This window comes from Mustela putorius, unplaced genomic scaffold, assembly GCF_011764305.1.
Source record: "Mustela putorius furo isolate JIRA1106 unplaced genomic scaffold, ASM1176430v1.1 tig00000788_pilon_pilon_pilon, whole genome shotgun sequence".
Taxonomy (NCBI): Eukaryota; Metazoa; Chordata; class Mammalia; order Carnivora; family Mustelidae; genus Mustela; species Mustela putorius.
The window spans coordinates 6,212,664-6,231,753 of record NW_025421481.1 but is presented as its reverse complement, the minus strand read 5'-3'; the positions used below and the strand labels follow the sequence as shown (position 1 = coordinate 6,231,753).

The following is a 19,090-nucleotide window of genomic DNA, read 5'->3' as shown; positions in this document are numbered from 1 at the left end:
GGAAACAAACATGATTCAATATTGACTGCATAGCATGAGTCTTAGTGAATTTACAAAGCAAGTACTGGACTTCTGCTGATCTTTATTTAATGAGCCTAGTACTAGAGTTCTTTATTCCATATGAAATCTGTAGTCATTGAGGCGTTAATAAAATGCTCCTTGCATTTTCTTGTTGGACTGTAAAATCTTGTTGAATACAGGTTTACTAATAAGTTGCTTTCATATTTAAATTAAACCACTGAATACTATAGAATTTTTTTTCAGGATGAGATCTACTTTGTACTGGCTTAACTAGTTAATAAATAGAAAAGACAGGAGGGGGAGGAGTCAAGTTGGCAGAGGAGTAGCAGGCTGAGATGACATCAGACAGCAGGAGTTCAGCTGGGTAGGTATCAAACCATTCCAAACACCTACAATTCCAGCAGGAGATGGAAGAGAAGAGCAGCAATTCTAGAAACAGAAAATTGACCACTTTCTGAAAGGTAGGACTTGTGAAGAAGTGAATCCAAAGCGACAGGAAGATGGACCACGCAGGGAGGGGCTGGCTCCTGGCAAGTGGCAGAGCAACAGAGCCCAAAATCAGAACTTTTAAATGTCTGCTCCCCTGAGGAACATTGCTCCAGAGGCTAAGCAGGGGTGGAGCCCTCATGCAGACAGCATAGTCTCAGGTCCCGTGGGGTCACAGAAGGATCAGGGGTGTCTGAGAGTAGCAGACACTCTACTCTCAGAGTAGAGTGAAGAGCGGGGAAGCCAACTACAGAGACGGAGCCAAGGAGTGAGCTCTCAGCTTGGGGTTACCTGAAACTGTGATCTGTGGCACAGTCAGATGACAATTTTTTGAGCAGGGACCCCACAAATGGCAGATCCGGGGAGACTAACCTTCCTTCTCTGGAGGCAAGAATCTGCTGAGTTTAGAGACTTCAAACAGGTCTGTGTGTCAGAGACAGAAACGCTTGGTCACAGGCCAGGTGAGCTTGGAGCATGGCCAGAGACCAGGGAGATGGGAGTGATTCAGCACTTTTCTCTGAGGGTACACTGAGGAGTAGGGCCCTGAGCTCTTGGCTCCTCCAGGCCAGAGATTGGGAGGCTGTCATTTTCATTCTGTCCTCTAGAACTCTATGGAAAGCGTTCAGGGAACAAAAGCTCCGGAGAGCAAACCCAAACAAATTACTTAGCCCAGCCCCTGGCAAGGGTGGTACGATTCTGCCTTGGGCAGAGACACTTAAGAATCACTATAACAGGCCCCTCCCCCAGAATATTAGCAAGGACATCCAGCCAAGACCAAGCTCACTGATCAAGAAGAACAGAGGAACTCCAGAGGAAGGGAAAGCAAAGCATGGAATTCATGGCTTTCTCTCCATGATTCTTTGGTCTTCCAAAGTTAATTAAATTTTTAAATTTTCTTCTTATTCTAATTTCTTTTAACTTTACTCTTTCCTCTTTTAATGTTTTTAAACTAGTTTATCCTAACAATACCTTTCTTTAAAAAAATCCTTTTGGGGGTGCTGGGGTGGCTCAGTGTGTTAAGCCTCTGCCTTCAGCTCAGGTCATGATCCCAGGGTCCTGGGATTGAGACCCACATTGGGCTCTCTGCTCAGCAGGGAACCTGCTTCCTCCTCTGCCTGCTTCTCTGCCTACTTGTGATCTCTGCCTGTGAAATAAATAAATAAAATCTTTAAAAAAAATCTTTTTGAAACTTCTTTATTATAGTCATATCTTATCCTTCATTATATCTAACTTTATTTTTTGTATACATATAGGGTTTTTTCTTCTAAAAACTTTTGGGATACAACTTCTTCTAATAGATCAAAATATACCCCAAACCTAGCACAGGGCTTTGTTCTACTTTCCAACCTTAGCAAATTCTCTCCACTTTCTTTTTCTTTCTTTTCCCAACCAACTTATCAACTTCTTTTTTAGAATTTTTTTTTAATTTTCATCTTTACAGTCATATTCCATCCCTTCATCATGTTTACCCTTATTTGTGTGTGTGTGTGTGTGTGTGTGTATTTTTTTTCTTTCCTTAAAATTTTGGGAGGTAGTTTCTTCTAAGAGACCAAAATATATCCCCAATCAAGTGTGTGGCTCTGTTCTATCCATTAGTCTTATATATATTTTTTTTAATTTTTTTTTAAAGATTTTATTTATTTATCAGAGAGAGGCGGGGGAGAGAGCGAGCACAGGCAGACAGAATGGCAGACAGAGGCAGAGGGAGAAGCAGACTCCCTGCTGAGCAAGGAGCCCAATGTGGGACTCGATCCCAGGACGCTGGGATCATGACCTGAGCCAAAGGCAGCTGCTTAACCAACTGAGCCACCCAGGCGTCCCTTTTTTTAATTTTTTTAAACTTCTTTTTACTCCCTTTCTTCTCCCCATGATCTGGTTAACACACATTTTTCTGGGGTCTTTGCCACCCTTTTAGTATTTTATAATCTTGTTCATATATTCTTATTTGGATAAAATGATAAGGTGGAAAACTCACCACAAAAAAAAAAAAAAAGAACAAGAAACAGTAATGAAGATGAGGGACCTAATAAATACAAACATTGGAAATCTATCAGATCTAGAGTTCAGAATGATGATTCTCAAGGTACAAGCTAGGTTCAAAAAAGGCATGGAAGATATTAGAGAAACCTCTTCTGGAGAAATAAAAGCCCTTTCTGAAGAAATGAAAGAACTAAAATCTATCCAAGCTGAAATCAAAAAAGCTATTAATGAGGTGCAATCAAAAATGGAGTCTCTTACTGCTAGGATAAATGAGGCAAAGAGAGAATTAGCAATATAGAAGACCAAATGACATAAGATGGAGGACATGGGAAGATGGAGAGGAAAAGGGAGTTGAGGGAAATTGGAGGGAGAGATGAACCATGAAAGACTATGGACTCTGAAAAACAATCTGAGGGTTTTGAAGGGGTGGGGGGTGGGAAGTTGGCTAAGCCTGGTGTTGGGTATTATGGAGGGCACGTATTGCCTGGAGCACTGGGTGTGGTGCATAAACATTGAATTCTGGTACACTGAAAAGAAATTTAAAAAAATAAAAATTAAAAAAAAAAAAAAAAGACCAAATGACAGAGAATAAAGAAGCTGAGCAAAAGAGAGACAAACAACTATGGGACATGAGGGTAAAATTCGAGATATAAGTGATACCATGAGATGAAACAATATTAGAATAATTGGGATTCCAGAAGAAGAGGAAAGAGAGAGGAGGGCATAAGGTATATTGGAGCGAATTATTATAGAGAATTTCCCTAATATAGCAAAGGGAACAAACATCAAAATCCAGGAGGTGCAGTGAACCCCCCTCAAAATCAAAAAGAATAGTTCCACACCCCACCATCTAATGGTAAAACTTATGAGTCTTAGTGACCAAGAGAAAATGCTGAAAGCAGCCTGGGACAAAAAGTTGGTAACATACAATGGTAGAAATATTAGATTGGCAGCAGATCTATCCACAGAGACCTGGCAGGCCAGAAAGAACTGGCATGATATATTCAGAGCACTAAAGGATAAAAACATGCAGTCAAGAATACTATATCCAGCTAGGCTATCATTGAAAATAAGGAGGGATGAAAAGCTTCCAGGACAAACAAAAACTGGAAGAATTTGCAAACACCAAACCAGCTCTACAGGAAATATTAAAAGGGGTCCTCTAAGCAAAAATAGAGCCTAAAAGTAGTAGATCGGAAAGGAACAGAGACAATATAAAGTAACAGTCACCTTAAGACAATACAATGATACTAAATTAGTATCTCTCAATAGCTACCCTAAATATTAATGGGCTAAATGCCCCAATCAAAAGTCACAGGGTATCAGAATGGATAAAAAAAAAAACAGAAGTCATCAATATGCTGTCTGAAAGAAACTCATTTAAGACCCGAAGACACCCCCAGAGTTAAAGTGAGGGGGTGGAAAACAATTTACCATGCTAAGGGACATCAAAAGAAAGTTGGGGTGGCAATCCTTATATCAGATAGTTAGATTTTAAGCCAAAGACTATAATAAGAGATGAAGAAGGACACTATATCATACTCAAAGAGTCTGTCCAACAAGATCTAACAATTTTAAATATCTATGCCCCTAACACGGGAGCAGCCAATTCTATAATCCAATAAATAACAAAATCAAAGAAACACATTGACAATAATCCAATAATACTAGGGGACTTTAACACCCCCCTCACTGAAATGGACAGATCATCCAAGCAAAAGATCAACAAGGAAGTAAAGTAAACATACTGGACCAGATGGACATCACAGATATATTCAGAACATTCCATCCCAAAGCAACAGAATACACATTCTTTTCTAGTGCACATGGAATATTCTCTGGAATAGATCACATGCTGAGTCACAAATCAGGTCTCAACTGGTACCAAAAGACTGGGATCATTCCCTGTCTATTTTCAGACCACAATGCTCTCAAGCTAGAGCTCAACCACAAGAGAAAAGTTGGAAAGAACTCAAAAACATGGAGGCTAAAGAGCATTCTACTAAAGAATGACTGGGTCAACCAGGAAATTAAAGAAAAATTGAAAAAAATTTATGGAAATAAAAGATAATGAAAACACAACTGTTTAAAATCTGTGGGGCACAGCAAAGGCAGTTTTGAGAGGAAAATATATAGCAATACAAGCCTTTCTCAAGAAACAAGGAAGATCTCAAATATACAACCTAACCCTACCCTAAAGGAGCTGGAGAAAGAACAGCAAAGAAAGCCTAAACCCAGCAGGAGAAGATAATAAAGATCAGAGCAAAAACCAATTAAATAGAAACAAAACAAAACAAAAAAACAAATCAATGAAACCAGGAGCTGGTTCTTTGAAAGAATTAATAAGATTGATAAACCCCCGGCCAGACTTATCAAAAAGAAAAGAGAAAAGTCCCAAATTAATAAAATCATTAATGAAAGAAGAGAGATCACACCAACATTAAAGTAATACAAACAATTATAAGAACATATTATGAGCAACTCGACACCAGCAAATTTGACAATCAGGAAGAAATGGATAAATTTCTAGAGACCAATAAACTACCAAAACTGGATCAGGAAGAAATATAAAACCTGAACAGAACCATAACCAGTCAGGAGATTGAAGCAGTCATCAAAAATCTCCCAACAGAAAAGAGCCCAGGGCCAGATGGCTTCCCAGGGGAATTCTATCTAACATTTAAAGAAGAATTAATACCTATTCTCCAAAAGTGTTCCAAAAAATAGAAATGGAAGGAAAACTTCCAAACTCATTTTATGAGGCCAGCATTACCTTGATCCCAAAACCAAATACCCCATCAAAAAGGAGACTTAAAGACCAATATCCCTGATGAACAAAGACACAAAAAAATCTCACCAAAATACTACCCAATAGAATCCAACAGTATTTTGAAATGATTATTCACCACAACAAAGTGGGATTTATTCCTGGGCTGCAAGGTTGGTTCAACATCTGCAAATCAATCAATGTGATACAATACATTAATAAAAGATAGAACAAGAAACACAATAGTCTCAATAGATGCTGAAAAAGCATTTGACAAAGTAGAGCATCCTTTCTTGATCAAAACTCTTCAAAGTATAGGGATAAAGGGTATGTACCTCAAAACCAGCAAAGCCATCTATGAAAAACCCACACCAAATATCATTCTCAATGGAGAAAAACAGAGCTTTTCCACCAAAATCAGGAACACAGTGGGGATGTCCATTATCACCACTCCTATTCAACATAGTACTAGAAGTCCTAGCCTCAGCAATCAGAAAACAAAAAGAAATTAAAGGCATTCCAATCAGCAAAGAAAAAGTCACACTATCACACTTTGCAGATGATATGATACTTTATGTGGAAAACCCAAAAGACTCCACTTTAAATCTGCAAGAACTTGTACAGGAATTCAGTATAGTGTCAGGATATAAAATCAATGCACAGAAATCTGCTGCATTTCTATACACCAAAAACAAGACAGAAGAAAGAGATATTAAGGAGTTGATCCCCTTTACAACTGCACCCCAAACCATAAGATACCTACAAATAAATCTAACCAAAGAGGCAAAGAATCTATACTCAGAAAACTATAAAGTACTCATGAAAGAAATTGAGGAAGACACAAAGAAATGGAAAAATGTTCCATGATCATAGATTAGAAGAACAAATATTGTGAAAATGTTTATGCTACCTAAAGCAATTTACACATTTAATGCAAATCCCTATCCCATCCATTTTTTTTCAAAGACATGGAACAAATAATCCTAAAACTTATGTGGAATCAGAAAAGAATCCAAATAGCCAAAGGAATGTTGACAAAGAAAGCTGAAGTTGGTGGCACCACAATTCCAGACTTCAAGCTCTATTACAAAGCTGTCATCATCAAGAGAGTATGGTCCTGGCACAAAAACTGACACATAGATCAATGGAACAGAATAGAGAACACAGAAATGGACCCTCAACCCTATGGTCAACTAATCTTTGACAAAGCTGGAAAGAATGTCCAATGAAAAAAAGACAGTCTCTTCATCAAATGATGTTAGGAAAATTGGACAGCCACATGCAGAAGAATGAAACTGGACCATTTCCTTACACCACAAACAAAAATAGACTCAAAATGGATAAAAGACCTCAATGTGAGAAAGGAATCCATCCAAATCATTGAGAAGAACACAGGCAGCAACGTCTTCGAACTCAGCTGCAGCAACTTCTTAGAAACATCACCAAAGGCAAGAGAATTAAGGGTAAAAATGAACTATCAGAACTTCATCAAGATCAAAAGCTTTGGCACAGCAAAAGAAACAGTCAACAAAACCAAAAGACAACTGTCAGAATGGGAGAAGATATTCACAAATGACATATCAGATAAAGGGCTAGTATCCAAAATCTATAAAGAAATTATCAAACTCAACACCCAAAGAACAAAAAATCTAATCAAGAAATGGGCAGAAGACATGAACAGACATCTTTGCAAAGAAGATATCCAGATGGCCAACAGACACAGGAAAAGGTGCTCCACATTACTCAGCATCAGAAAAATACAAATCAAAACCACAACGCACCAGTCAGAATGCCTAAAATTAACAAGTCTGGAAATGACAAATGCTGGCAAAGATGCAGAGAAAGGGGTACCTTCCTACACTGTTGGTGGGAATGCAGGCTGGTACAGCCACTCTGGAAAACAGCATGGAGTTTCCTCAAAAAGTTGAAAACAGAGCTACCCTATTACCCAGCATTCGCACTACTTAGTATTTACCCTAAAGATACAAATGTACTGATCCAAAGGGGCACCTTCAACCAAATGTTTATAGCAGCAATGTCCACAATAGCCAAACTATGGAAAGAACCTAGATGTCCATCAACAGATGAATGGGTAAAGAAGATTTGGAATATATATACAATGGAATACTATGCAGCCATCAAAAAAATGAAATCTTGCCTTTTTCAGTGACGTGGATGGAACTAGAGGGTATTATGCTGAGCAAAAAAAGTCAATCAGAGAAAGACAAATATCATATTATCTCCCTGATATGAGGAATTTGAAAGGCAGTGTGGGGGGCTTGAGGGGTTTGGGAAGGAAAAAATGAAACGAGATGAGACCGGGAGGGAAACAAACCATAAGAGACTCTTAATCTCACAAAAAAAACTGAGGGGTGCTGGGGGTAGAGGGGGTGGGAAAGGGTGGTTGGGTTATGGACATTGTGGAGGGTATGTGCTATGGTGAGTGCTGTGAAGTATGTAAACTTGGCAATTCACAGAATTGTACCCCTGGGGCTAATAATACATTACATGTTAATAAAAATTAAAATTTAAAAAAAAAGAAAAATAAAAAAAAAGAAAGAAAGACAGGAAACTAATATGCATACTTAACTGTGATTTTCTGTGTAATTCAATATTCTGTATCCATGAACAACATTGCCAGTCACAACCAGGACCCTCAAGTGCTTAGCCTCTGAAATGAGGAAGACAGGCAAGGTCTGTCCTCAGAAGCCCAGGATCCTCAGTCACACCTTCTTTCTATGATCAAATTTATATACTCAGTTACAGTCATTGAAATCACTCCTTAGGGTTGTTGTAACAAATTGGTACTAATTGGGTGTCCTAAACAACAGAAATTTTTTGTTTCATAGTCTGGAGGCTTGAAGTCTAAAATCAAGTTCCATTTCTTCTGTGGGACATGAGGAAAGGATCTATTCTGGGCCTCTCCGGCTTGTGGGTAGTCATCTTCTTTCTGTGTCTCTTCATAGCATCTCCCTTTTTTGCATATCTCTCTATATTTCTAAATTTCCCTCTTCTTAAAGGGAATCCAGTCATGCTGGTTTAGGGCCTACCTAAAGACTTCATTTTAACTTGATTACCTCTGTAGACTCTATCTCCAAATTTTCCAAGTAAGGTTCCCTTCTGATGTACTTGTGACTAAAAGTAAAAAAGAGGGGGTGGAGCACAATTCAACACATAACAATCCCTGTAAAGACCTAGTCATCCCTCTATCACTTCTCTCTGTCTCTCCAGGAAAGCTTCAGAACGCAATTTCTGTGTGTGTTGAAATCCTCATTTTGTCTGTAAACCTAAACCATGTTAATCCAGCACAGTTAACCAAAGCTATAAAATGTATTCCCTCAAATATAACTATTGAGTTTCCTTGGCTTCTTATTTCCTAAAGGGCAGAATTTTCAAAGGGAAAAGGGATAACCTCCATTCCTATATACTTCTCCTCTTTGTTCCCCTTTCCTCTCTTTGTTGGCATTACCTTTGTAATGGCCACCAGCTTTTTTTTTTTTTTTCTGAGACTGAACATTCATTTCCTAATTAATCATGCTGTCTTAAGCCTCATCTCTGTTCAATCTAGTCTTCATACTGCTTCCAGAGAGACTGTTCTAAACCAAAAACCTATTACGTCATGTCCCTGCTTAAAGTCTGTCAATGGTTCACTTCTACTTTCAGGTGAAATCCAAACTTCTGAATGTCACTTCTTGTTGTTTCATGTATTTTTCCTTAGGAGCATTTTATGCTTTAACCATGCTAAGCTGGTCATTGTCTCTGAATGTACCAAGTTCTCCCATGCCTCTGGATCCCTGCATAATACCTCCCATTCATCCACACACCGTACACCTCTCGTCCATGCATCTAATTCTCCTTCTTTGAGGCTCGTATCAGGCAGCACCCTCTCTAGTAAGCTCTTACTCAATCTCTTCCTTTCTATCTTCCTGGAATACCTTACGCTTACCTCTCTCATTACACTTATTACCCTTAATTTAAATACATTCTAAGCTTATAAATATCATGACTTTCACTGTTTATTCAACAACACTTAGCACACTTCCTTAAACATCATAAATATCCAATGAGTATTTATTGAGTGGATGAGAAACTTCAAGGTAGTTACCCACCCAGTTCAGTGTGAGGACTCTAAAGGACTCATGTACATCAAGAGATGTCTCCACTTATTGAAATTCCTATGTTTGGTTAGTAAAGGAGTTGGTAACAAAGGGAAAACATCAGTAGCCTCAACAGAGGGCAGTTACTTCCTTGAGTTCATCAGCTTAGTTGGATGGCCCTGAAGGGAAGAGGCAAAGCTAGGTATGAGTCACATGGGGCCAGACATAACAGTGAGACCTGTTAGTAATTAGGTACATGCAAAGCCTCTGGGTTAATGGAATCAACAAAGAAAAGTGACAGAGACTGCATCCTCATCCAGACAGAAGACAAACAGTGATGCTGATGTTCTCTTCCACCTGCTAGGTTGATTATGGGAGGGAATTCTGTAGGGATCACTTGGTAAAGTGCTATCTAGAATTAGAACAGAACCTGCTCTGACTTGTATTCATCCCTATGCATATCATTAAAAAGAAAAATTCTTCCAATTAAAATCTGGACTCCCTCACCCCTAGAATTCACAGTCATGGTCAAAAGTGCAGACTACCAATAATTATGAATTAAGCCTAGGTCAAAGGAGCAAACTGGCTTCTTTTATACTGAATCTGGATGATTGAACACAATCAGGGAAAATGATATATCCATGTAAATTAACTCTTATCCCACTTGAAAATGAGTAACGGCAGTAAACAACTCAGTATTACAGAAGTTTGTATTTTCCAAAAGAGGCCACAAGAATATCTTCGTATAGCATGACTTTAGTAACCTTTTCTATAAAGGGGAGAGATGAATAAATTCCCTCCACTTAAATATAGGTAAGCTCTTGACTACCACAGAAATGATGTTGCCTTCTGAGTTAAGTCATAAAAAGCAATTCAGCTTCTGCCTCACTTCTCCTAGGATGCTTGCTCTTGGAACACCATCACTTACCATCACTTACACTATCACTTAGAGGAAGTCTAAATAGGCCATGCCAGCCATATGAGTCAGAATCCTTCAGCTCCCCTGCCCCCAAAGCTGTTCCAGCTGATAACACTTGAGACAGAAAGAAGCTGTCCCTACAGAGTTCTCCCCAAATTACAGATTTATAAACAAAATAAATTAATCTTTTTAAAACTCATTAAGTATTGAGGTAGTTTGTTATGCAGTCATCAATGACCAGAATAGATTCTGATATTTGGAAATGGGGTGCTGCCATAACAAAAATCTAAAGCATGTGGCATGAACTCTGTGACTGGGCAGCTGACAGAAGCTGGAAGGGACTCCAAGTGAGTGACTATGGAATCCATAAGGGCCGAAGAGAGGATTCTTGAAACCCACAGAACTATGAGAAAGCTGTTGGTAAGGAGAGCAAATGTAATCAGAAGCTAAAAGCAAAGCATCATTTGTGTTGTAGTAGTGGAAAGTTTGGCAACATTGACATCTGTAGTAACACGGAAAACAGAAAATGAACCAAATGAACTCTATGATTTAAGGATGTTTTCAGGAAGAATATTTAAGCAGCAAACCAGCTTCATCTGGCTGCCTATGATAATATTCAAGCCAAAAGAGAACTGAAGAATGACCTACCAAATAAATACAAAAGAGCCAGGAATTTCTGGGCACAAAAACAAAACCAGTTTATTATTTGCAGGCATTCCAAATGGCAAATAATTTTCACATTAAGAAGGCCAATGATCAAATCTGGATGGGGTACAACGTCAAGCCTAAGAATGCTCTCAGTGGTGCTGTATAGAATCCTTAAGCCAGACAAAAGACCCTCTAAGCATTTTTAAGGGCATGACTCACAGATGCTCCCTGTTAACAATAGGGTTTCTAAGAATCTCCAGGGCATTATCTCACAGAAGTCTCATAAGGAGCCCAATGCAGGGAAGAGCTTATCTGGAGATAAGCTTTTGTCTAATGGAGTAGACTATAAATTGGAACACAAAAAGTCCACAAAGTTTTAAAAGAAATTATATCAGCCTAAACTGGAAGGAACAGAAATATAAAATGAAAAGAGCCCTTTAAACCCCTAATCTTTAACAGACAAAAAGCAAGTAAGAAAGATACTCAGCTATAAACACAGGCTATTTTTTTTTTTTTTTTTTGTAAAATAATGATTCAGACAGTGGAACCACATGTCATAGAGAACAGCTCTTATGCCATAAACCTGAGTCTTAATCAAGGAACTGTGCCTGGTTAGATTCAGAATTGCCACAGGCTAGTGACCACCATGTGCTTGGTTTTCCCTGTGTTTAGATGAGTGTGTCAGTTATGGTTCTCCTATGCCTGATTCACTATTATTGTTTGGTGTGTAAGAGAGGAGACTGATAAATTGTCTGATTCATAGATCATCACTGCCAAGAGCAAAAGCAGTCAAGAACCTGCACCATCAGAACTATATCAGGGATATTCATGAACATCTGAACCTAGACTTGGAGCTCATGCTATAATAGGCTGATGACTGGAAGTCTTGAAGGTATAAACAAGTATAATTTGCATAGGAAAAGAATATAAATTATTGTGCCCAAAGGGCAGATGGTGGAAAACTATATTTTCTAAAACTGACAGCAAAGGTATCTCCCATCATTTATTTTCTTATTACAAAGTAACTTTGACACTCTTCATTAGGAAGTGGGGTTCCTGTTCTCTCCCCTTGAATCTAGGTAAATATGGAACTATAGTAGAAGTGATGACTTTGAAGGCCAGATAATAAAAACGATATAGCTTCCACCTGGTTCTTTTCAGGTGCTTGATCTCAGAATCTAGCCAGTATGTGATGAGGAGACCCAGGAAGTCCATGGAGAGGAAAAATGGTCCCCAGCCCATAAACCCAGGCAATCTCTAAGCTATCACCAACTTGCCAGCCATGTAGTGGGCTATCTTGAAAATGGGTCCTTTCTTCCCTAGTTGAGCAGCCCTGGCTCATACCAAGTGGCACAGAAAGGCTATCTCTGCCAAATGAACTCTGCCGAATTTGCAGATTTGTGAACAAATTAAATGACTTTATGTTCCTCTAAGACAATTAAGTTTGGGGGTGGCTTGTTAAGTGGCATAGGTAACAGACATAGACATCCCTCTCCTTCATGAAGTCTTTCCCAAGCTCCCAGGTGAAGTTAAGTGTTCCTCTTTTCTATTCCCAAAGCACTTTGTATAACATTGCCTTAACACTAATTACACTCTTGAAATTAACTATTCACTTGTCTACCTCCATGGGAGTGCAAGAACAAGACTGTGCCTCTTTGAAAATTAGTTCTTCAGGGGCACCTGGGTGGCTCAGTGGCTTAAAGCCTCTGCCTTCGGCTCAGGTCATGATCCCAGGGTCCTGGGATCGAGCCCCACATCGGGCTCTCTGCTCTGTGGAGAGCCTGCTTCCTCCTCTCTCTCTGCCTGCCTCTCTGCCTACTTGTGATCTCTCTCTGTCAAATAAATAAATAAAATGTTTAAAAAAAAAAAAAAAGAAAAAAAAAGAAAATTAGTTCTTCAAATATATTACTTTTGCCTCACTCTCTCCTCTCCTGAAGATTCAAATAGACAAGTTAGAATTTCTCAGGGTATCCTCCAAGTCTCTTAGCTTTGCTTTCATATCTTTCATCTCTGTCTCTCTGTGCCACATTCTGTAAAACTTCTTCTGCTCTAATTTCCAGCTCACTAAAATCTCTCTTCAGATGAATCTAATTTGCTGATCTACTTATCCACTGAGTTTTTAAACTTGAGGTAGTTTTTCTCCATGTGTAAGTGTGTGTTTATAATAGCATGGTCATTTTTAAGCATCTGATAATTCAAATATTTGAAGTCTCTTCATGTGTGGATCTATTCTTTCTTGTTTCTATGATTCTGATTTCTATGATTCTGGGTTTCTTATAGACTTAATTATTTACACTGTTAATTTTAATCAGAAAAGTATTTATAGAAATTCTTTGGGACCTGGAAAAAAGCATGTTCCTTTCTAGAAGGGTTACATTTGCCTCTGCTTGAAGTCTGAGGGTATTACTTTAAACTAAATTCATGGGTTGACATTTTTTGTACCATTCAGGTGATAGAAATTGTGGGTACAAACTGTGATGACCAGTTTGTGGTAATAACACATCAGCAATTTCCCTCCTTTTTCTTCTCATGACAAATCACCTTTCCTTGGGGTGGGGGTTATGGGGCAGAATTATTTCTGAGTACTGTGAGGTGTAGCCCTTGGAGTTCCAGCTCTGTGGAGGAAGAATTTGCTATTAAAATCTCTGTGCTCGACAGGTACAGAGGTTTTTGTGGAGTTGTTTGTTTGTTTGTTTGTTTGTTTTTTCTGTACATAAACCTTGAGGTTTATGAGGGCTTAAGACCAGAGTTCAACAGCAGGTTCAGAAAATTCCCTCAGGACAGAAGTGGCTTTAGTAATTTACTGGCTTCCTACCCTCACCAGTGTTTTGGCCTGATTTTATCTTACTAACCTACTGACCCCCCAAAAGTTCCGAATCTAAATGCTATTCAATTTATATAATCTTCCTGTCACCTTTTTAATGCTTTTCAGAAGTTTTCTTTTCTGTATTTTTAGTCAGAATACTTACTTGTTTTCAGAAGGAGAAACCTAGTCAGCCTTGTTACCTGGGTGCATGTCTTTTTCATCCCTGTATCCTCAGCTTACAGAACACTGGTTTGCACATGAAGGGACTCAATAATTTTTGATTGTTTGGGGCGCCTGGGTGGCTCAGTGGGTTAAGCCGCTGCCTTCAGCTCAGGTCATGATCTCAGGGTCCTGGGATCGAGTCCCACATCAAGGCTCTCTGCTCAGCAGGGAGCCTGCTTCCTCCTCTCTCTCTCTGCCTGCCTCTCTGCCTACTTGTGATCTCTGTCTGTCAAATAAATAAATAAAATCTTTAAAAAAAAATAATAATTTTTGATTGTTTAATGAATAAATCCCTGTCTTCCTTTACCCTTTCATTCCTCCACCCCGATACACCCCTACTCCCTATGCTTTAATTTAAGTGCCTTTACCTATTCATTCATGTATGCTTTCCATTTTCCTATATTAACTGAGATTTCCCTCTAACTTCCATGGTATTTCCTGGTTACCTCTCCTATGGAAGAGTTTTCATTCTTATCAACAGCTATAGTTTGGGATCAGCACTATCTTCACTCTCCGTGACTGCTTCTGATCACCCACTATTCTGTCTTTATCCAAAATCTGTTGCTTTTCCAAAGATTATGCTATCCTATTATAACATTCTTTTTCTGGTTTTATTGCTTACCATATGTAGGCTTCCAGTCATACCTCCACATTTCTTGAGAATTTCAGTATGTCGTTCATGATTTCAACTATATTTCATCCCCCAATATAATTCAGTATAACAGAGTATTTAAGAGTATAGATCAGACAATCCAAGTACAAGTCTACCCCTTATTAATATAGAACTGTGGGAAGTTACCCAACATTTCAGTGTCAGTTTCTTCAACTGTAAAATCATAATAATGATATTATTACCTTATAGCATGGTAAGATTTATGTGAAATAAGGTCTATAAAGCACTTAGAACAGTAACTGGCCCTTAGCAATGCTCAATAAATTTTTTTAGATTTTATTTTATTTTTTCAGTGTTCCAAGATTCATTGTTTATGCACCATACCCAGTGCTCCATACAATACACACCTCCTTAATATCTACCAACAGGCTCACCTATTCCCCAACCCTTCTCCCCTACAAAATTCTCAGTTTGCTTCTCAGAGTCCAAGTCTTTCACAGTGTGTCTCCCCATCCAATTTCCCCTAACTCACTTTTCCTTGCCTTCTCCTAATGTCCTCCATATTATTCCTTATGTTCCACCAGTAAGTGAAACCATATGATAATTGACTTTCTCTGCTTGACTTATTTCACTCAGCATAATCTCCTCCAGTGCCATCCATGTTGGGTAGTCATCCTTTCCAATAAGTATTTTATTATGCTCTTACCTCATCTTACAAATTTTCCTTCTGCATGCTTATGATTCATACAATACCCTAGCCTCAATGTTGCTCAAAAACCTATTTGTCCACTTCTATAAAACTTCTCAGTTTGTTATCTAAAATGGAATTTCTGAATTTTACTTTAAACCTTTCTCAAGTTCTGCTCCTTCTTTTCAGCTGTTGACTTTATATCTTAACCCAGGAATTTAATGCATTTGGAAATACATATTTCAGAGTCTCTCTATATTCATGACCATGCTTTATTTTCTCCTCTTTTTGGGGAGAGCAATTTCTGTGTTTTCTTGGACTCAGTCTTCTCTACCCATCTTATTCTAATTCCTCTAACCTCTAAACTTGGCCAAGGCTTACCTATCCTTTTAAATAAGTCAGCTACTACTTCCTTGAACCTCTTTCTTCTCATGTTATTATCATAACTGTTCTAATCTTCTAATCGATTATCATAACTCTTCTAATCTTCAGTACTCTCCACTCCCATTTTCTAGTGTCTCTCTGTTAACTTCTTCCAAAAATCTGGTTTCATCTCATCACTAGTAAAACTTACTTTTCAAAATTAATCAGCAATTAGATTGTCAAATCTAAAATGTCTCTCTTTAGAGTTTCTCATACAACCCCTTTGCAACATTGAATACATTGACCACCACTTGAAATGTTACTCCATTGTTAGATTTCATGTTACTAACTTGCATTCTTTCTTAGAGGTGGTGCTCAAGTAACACAAAGCAGATATGATGACAGTCAGATATTCATGTTTAAGAAAGGCTCCATCATGAATTGGTCTTAAATAAGACACTTATCTCTAATTTCCTTATCAGTAAAATGGGCAAAATATTTACTTGCCTTGTGTACTAATTTATCAGGCAAATAAATAAAATAATGGATCTAAAAATACCATCAAATGTATAAAATATACAAAGTACCTGAGTACATTTCAATAACCTGAAAACAGGATGCAGAAAAGTATATAAAAAGACTCTTGCTACTAAATCTGCTATGAAGTTCTAAAGGATCCCAAGCTTTGTGTCTGACCTAGATGTTTTTCACTATTGCAAGGTTTCAAAGTACCTTCAGCAAGGTAGTACCACTCCTTGAGAGTTCTTGTTAGGAAGTTAAGAGACATTATATCAAAAACTCTGACCTACCTGGACACACTTCAAAAGGCTAAAAAAAAAGAAAAAAAGATTAGTTTGACTATAAGAAGCACTTTCATGTTTAAAATTTTGGGAAAATCAAAATATTAATGATAAAATTTCACAGGCATACTAATTGAATTGGTCCAATTGTGAGTAAAAAATATTCTTACTTCTAAAAAAATTTTTTTTAATTTTAAAAAAGAAATATTACCAGTTCTTGGAGAAGGGGCCCTTGCGATTTCTAAGGAGCAAGGTTTTTTTGTAACGGCTATGTCCGTGAGATCACATAGAAAGTTCTCATTTTCTGAAGGAAATGTATCCAGAGAAGCAGATGGTACAATTTCCATAGTGTAATTCCTCTTCTTTGGATAGGACTCCTGAAAGGAAGGAGAAAAAATAAAAATAGCTTTGTGATAAAGACACAGCTTGTTTGATTTATAAAAACTAGAAAAGATAATCAGATTCATCAGTTCTTCCAAAAGTGATTAAGAGGTGCTGATTCATCTGTTTGAATAAGTTATGCCATCATGTAACCCCAATATCATCAGTGATCTTTTTAGAAGTGTCCTGACAGTTTGATTCTTCTGAATTAACCACTGACAGTAAAGTTCATAATCTCCTGTCAGGATCTCTTTTTGTAGTATATGGCAATTTTCTAGTTGTGGCATAAACTTTTACTTAACTAGTTAATAGTCATTCCTGAGACTCTACTCCCTTGCCTGCTTCCTAGAGATAGCCGGAGCCATATGACTCAAGTTTGGCCAGTGGGATGGAAGGGAGGCTTCTGGGAAAATATTTTTTCCCCAGAGGAAAATGGGGCCCTTGGAGAGCTTAGCCATCCTCAGGTTCCAGTCTCTGGATGCAGTTTTGATGTCTGGAGGTAGGACAAGCATGTTGTGACCATAAGGCAATAAGCTTAAGATCAAAAAGGTAACAGGCAACAGAAGGATAAAAAGAGCCTGGGACCTTGATGATATCACTGAGCTTACTGAAAGAGCCCTAGGACTAGTTAGTTACTCCAGGCTTCTTAAGTACAAACGTTCTTATATTATTTGAGCCATTGCTAATAGGACTTTTTGTCATTTAGAAGTAAAAGTATTCCCACATAACACACTATTATTTTTTCTCTGTGAATACTGCTAACTAATACACTAAAGTTTCTCTTTTCAGGTTAGGATAAAACTAAGGTCCAATTCTATACTACTGATTCTTTGATGTATTCTACAAGTAGGAATTCATTTCATTTCACAAGATCTTAACTGCTTATACAGGGCATTAATTGTTCAACAAATATTTACTGGGCATCTATTATATATACTTAGGACTATGCTAAGTGATAGAGATTTTTAAAAACTAAAAAGATATCATCCTTGCCCTCAGAAAGCACAGTTTACTAGAGAAGAACACAGATAACTGCATAATGAATTTCATAATTAATCATGCTTTTTGATGTTTTTTACCTTTATAAAGCATAATTCATTATCAAAATAAAAAAATAAATAAAAAATAAATTCATTTTCAAAAAATCTTCCAGGATAAATCCAAGGGCAGTAAAGATTTAGTATAAGATCCTATTTTTTATGGTGATATTTACAGTACTGTAGAGTAAATATTCAAGGTCAGTGTAATTGCTTTCAGATCATACCAGACCCTCACACATCAGAGAGTCAATTATGTTCACTCTACCCTACTGAAAGCAGGAAATTGGGAGTAATTTATTTTTAACAACAAAGAGTGACAAAGTAGAAAGCATCTGGAGGAAAGCAATCAAGATGGTCTATGATTTAAAAACCATGTCGCAGATAAAATGATGAAAAGACCTGGAACATACTATCCTGGAGAAGCCCTACAGCAGCAGAGTAGTTTTCTCAATGTATATGAATGGCTATCCCTAAAGAGCTATCCCACAAAGCTGGGAAGGGGGGAAAGCTGCTGTGGTAGATTTACTCTTAAGTTCTTAAAAGCAGAACAAAGACTAATGTTATAAGTCAAAAAGGGCAAATTTGAGTTGATAAATAAAACAATGCTCTAACAATATCTAAACAATATTAATTAATAATATTGGTTATCTTTAAAATAAAAATGCACTAATGTAACAATAGCTGAAAAATACATTATAAAGCAACAGAAGAAACTCCTCGTTACTGGAAATCTTTCAGTAGAACTATCTATTGATAAAATTATCTATAAAACACATTGTAGGGATTGTAGGGGCGCCTGGATGGTTCAGTCGGTTAAGCATCTGCCTTCTGCTCAGGTCATGATCCCAGAGTCCTGGGATCAAGTTCCACATGGGGCTTCCTGATTAGCAGGGAGTCTTCTTCTTCCTCTACAACTCCTCCCTCCCCTGCTCATGATCTGTCTCTCAAATAAGTAAATAAATCTTTTAAACACACACACACATTCATTGTAAAGTGAATGTATCAGAGGACTATAAACTCCCTGAAGGCTGGAATTTGTCTTGTTCACCACTCTACCCCCAGAATCTAAAACAAGTCCTACCACATAGTACGTGCTCAAAAAATACTTACTGATCAACCGAACATTTTCTAATGTCCTTTTTAACAAATTCTAAGTAGCAGTTAGGGAAATGAATTTGCCTTGTTCAGATATAAATTGCTTTTTAGTTTGGTTATTATTATTGTTTACTGGTATTGCTTACTGTTTTGCATATCAAAAG

At 37.8% G+C, this 19,090-nt stretch overlaps 1 protein-coding gene across 1 annotated transcript in view; it reads right to left on the bottom strand.

The window, feature by feature from the left end:
- Positions 1 to 19,090, bottom strand: part of ANKS1B (ankyrin repeat and sterile alpha motif domain containing 1B) — a 1,114,451-nt gene that overhangs the window by 663,439 nt on the left and 431,922 nt on the right. Inside the window, 1 exon segment of the mRNA XM_045084805.1 lies at positions 16,622 to 16,787. Coding sequence (XP_044940740.1) covers positions 16,622 to 16,787 — 166 coding nt within the window.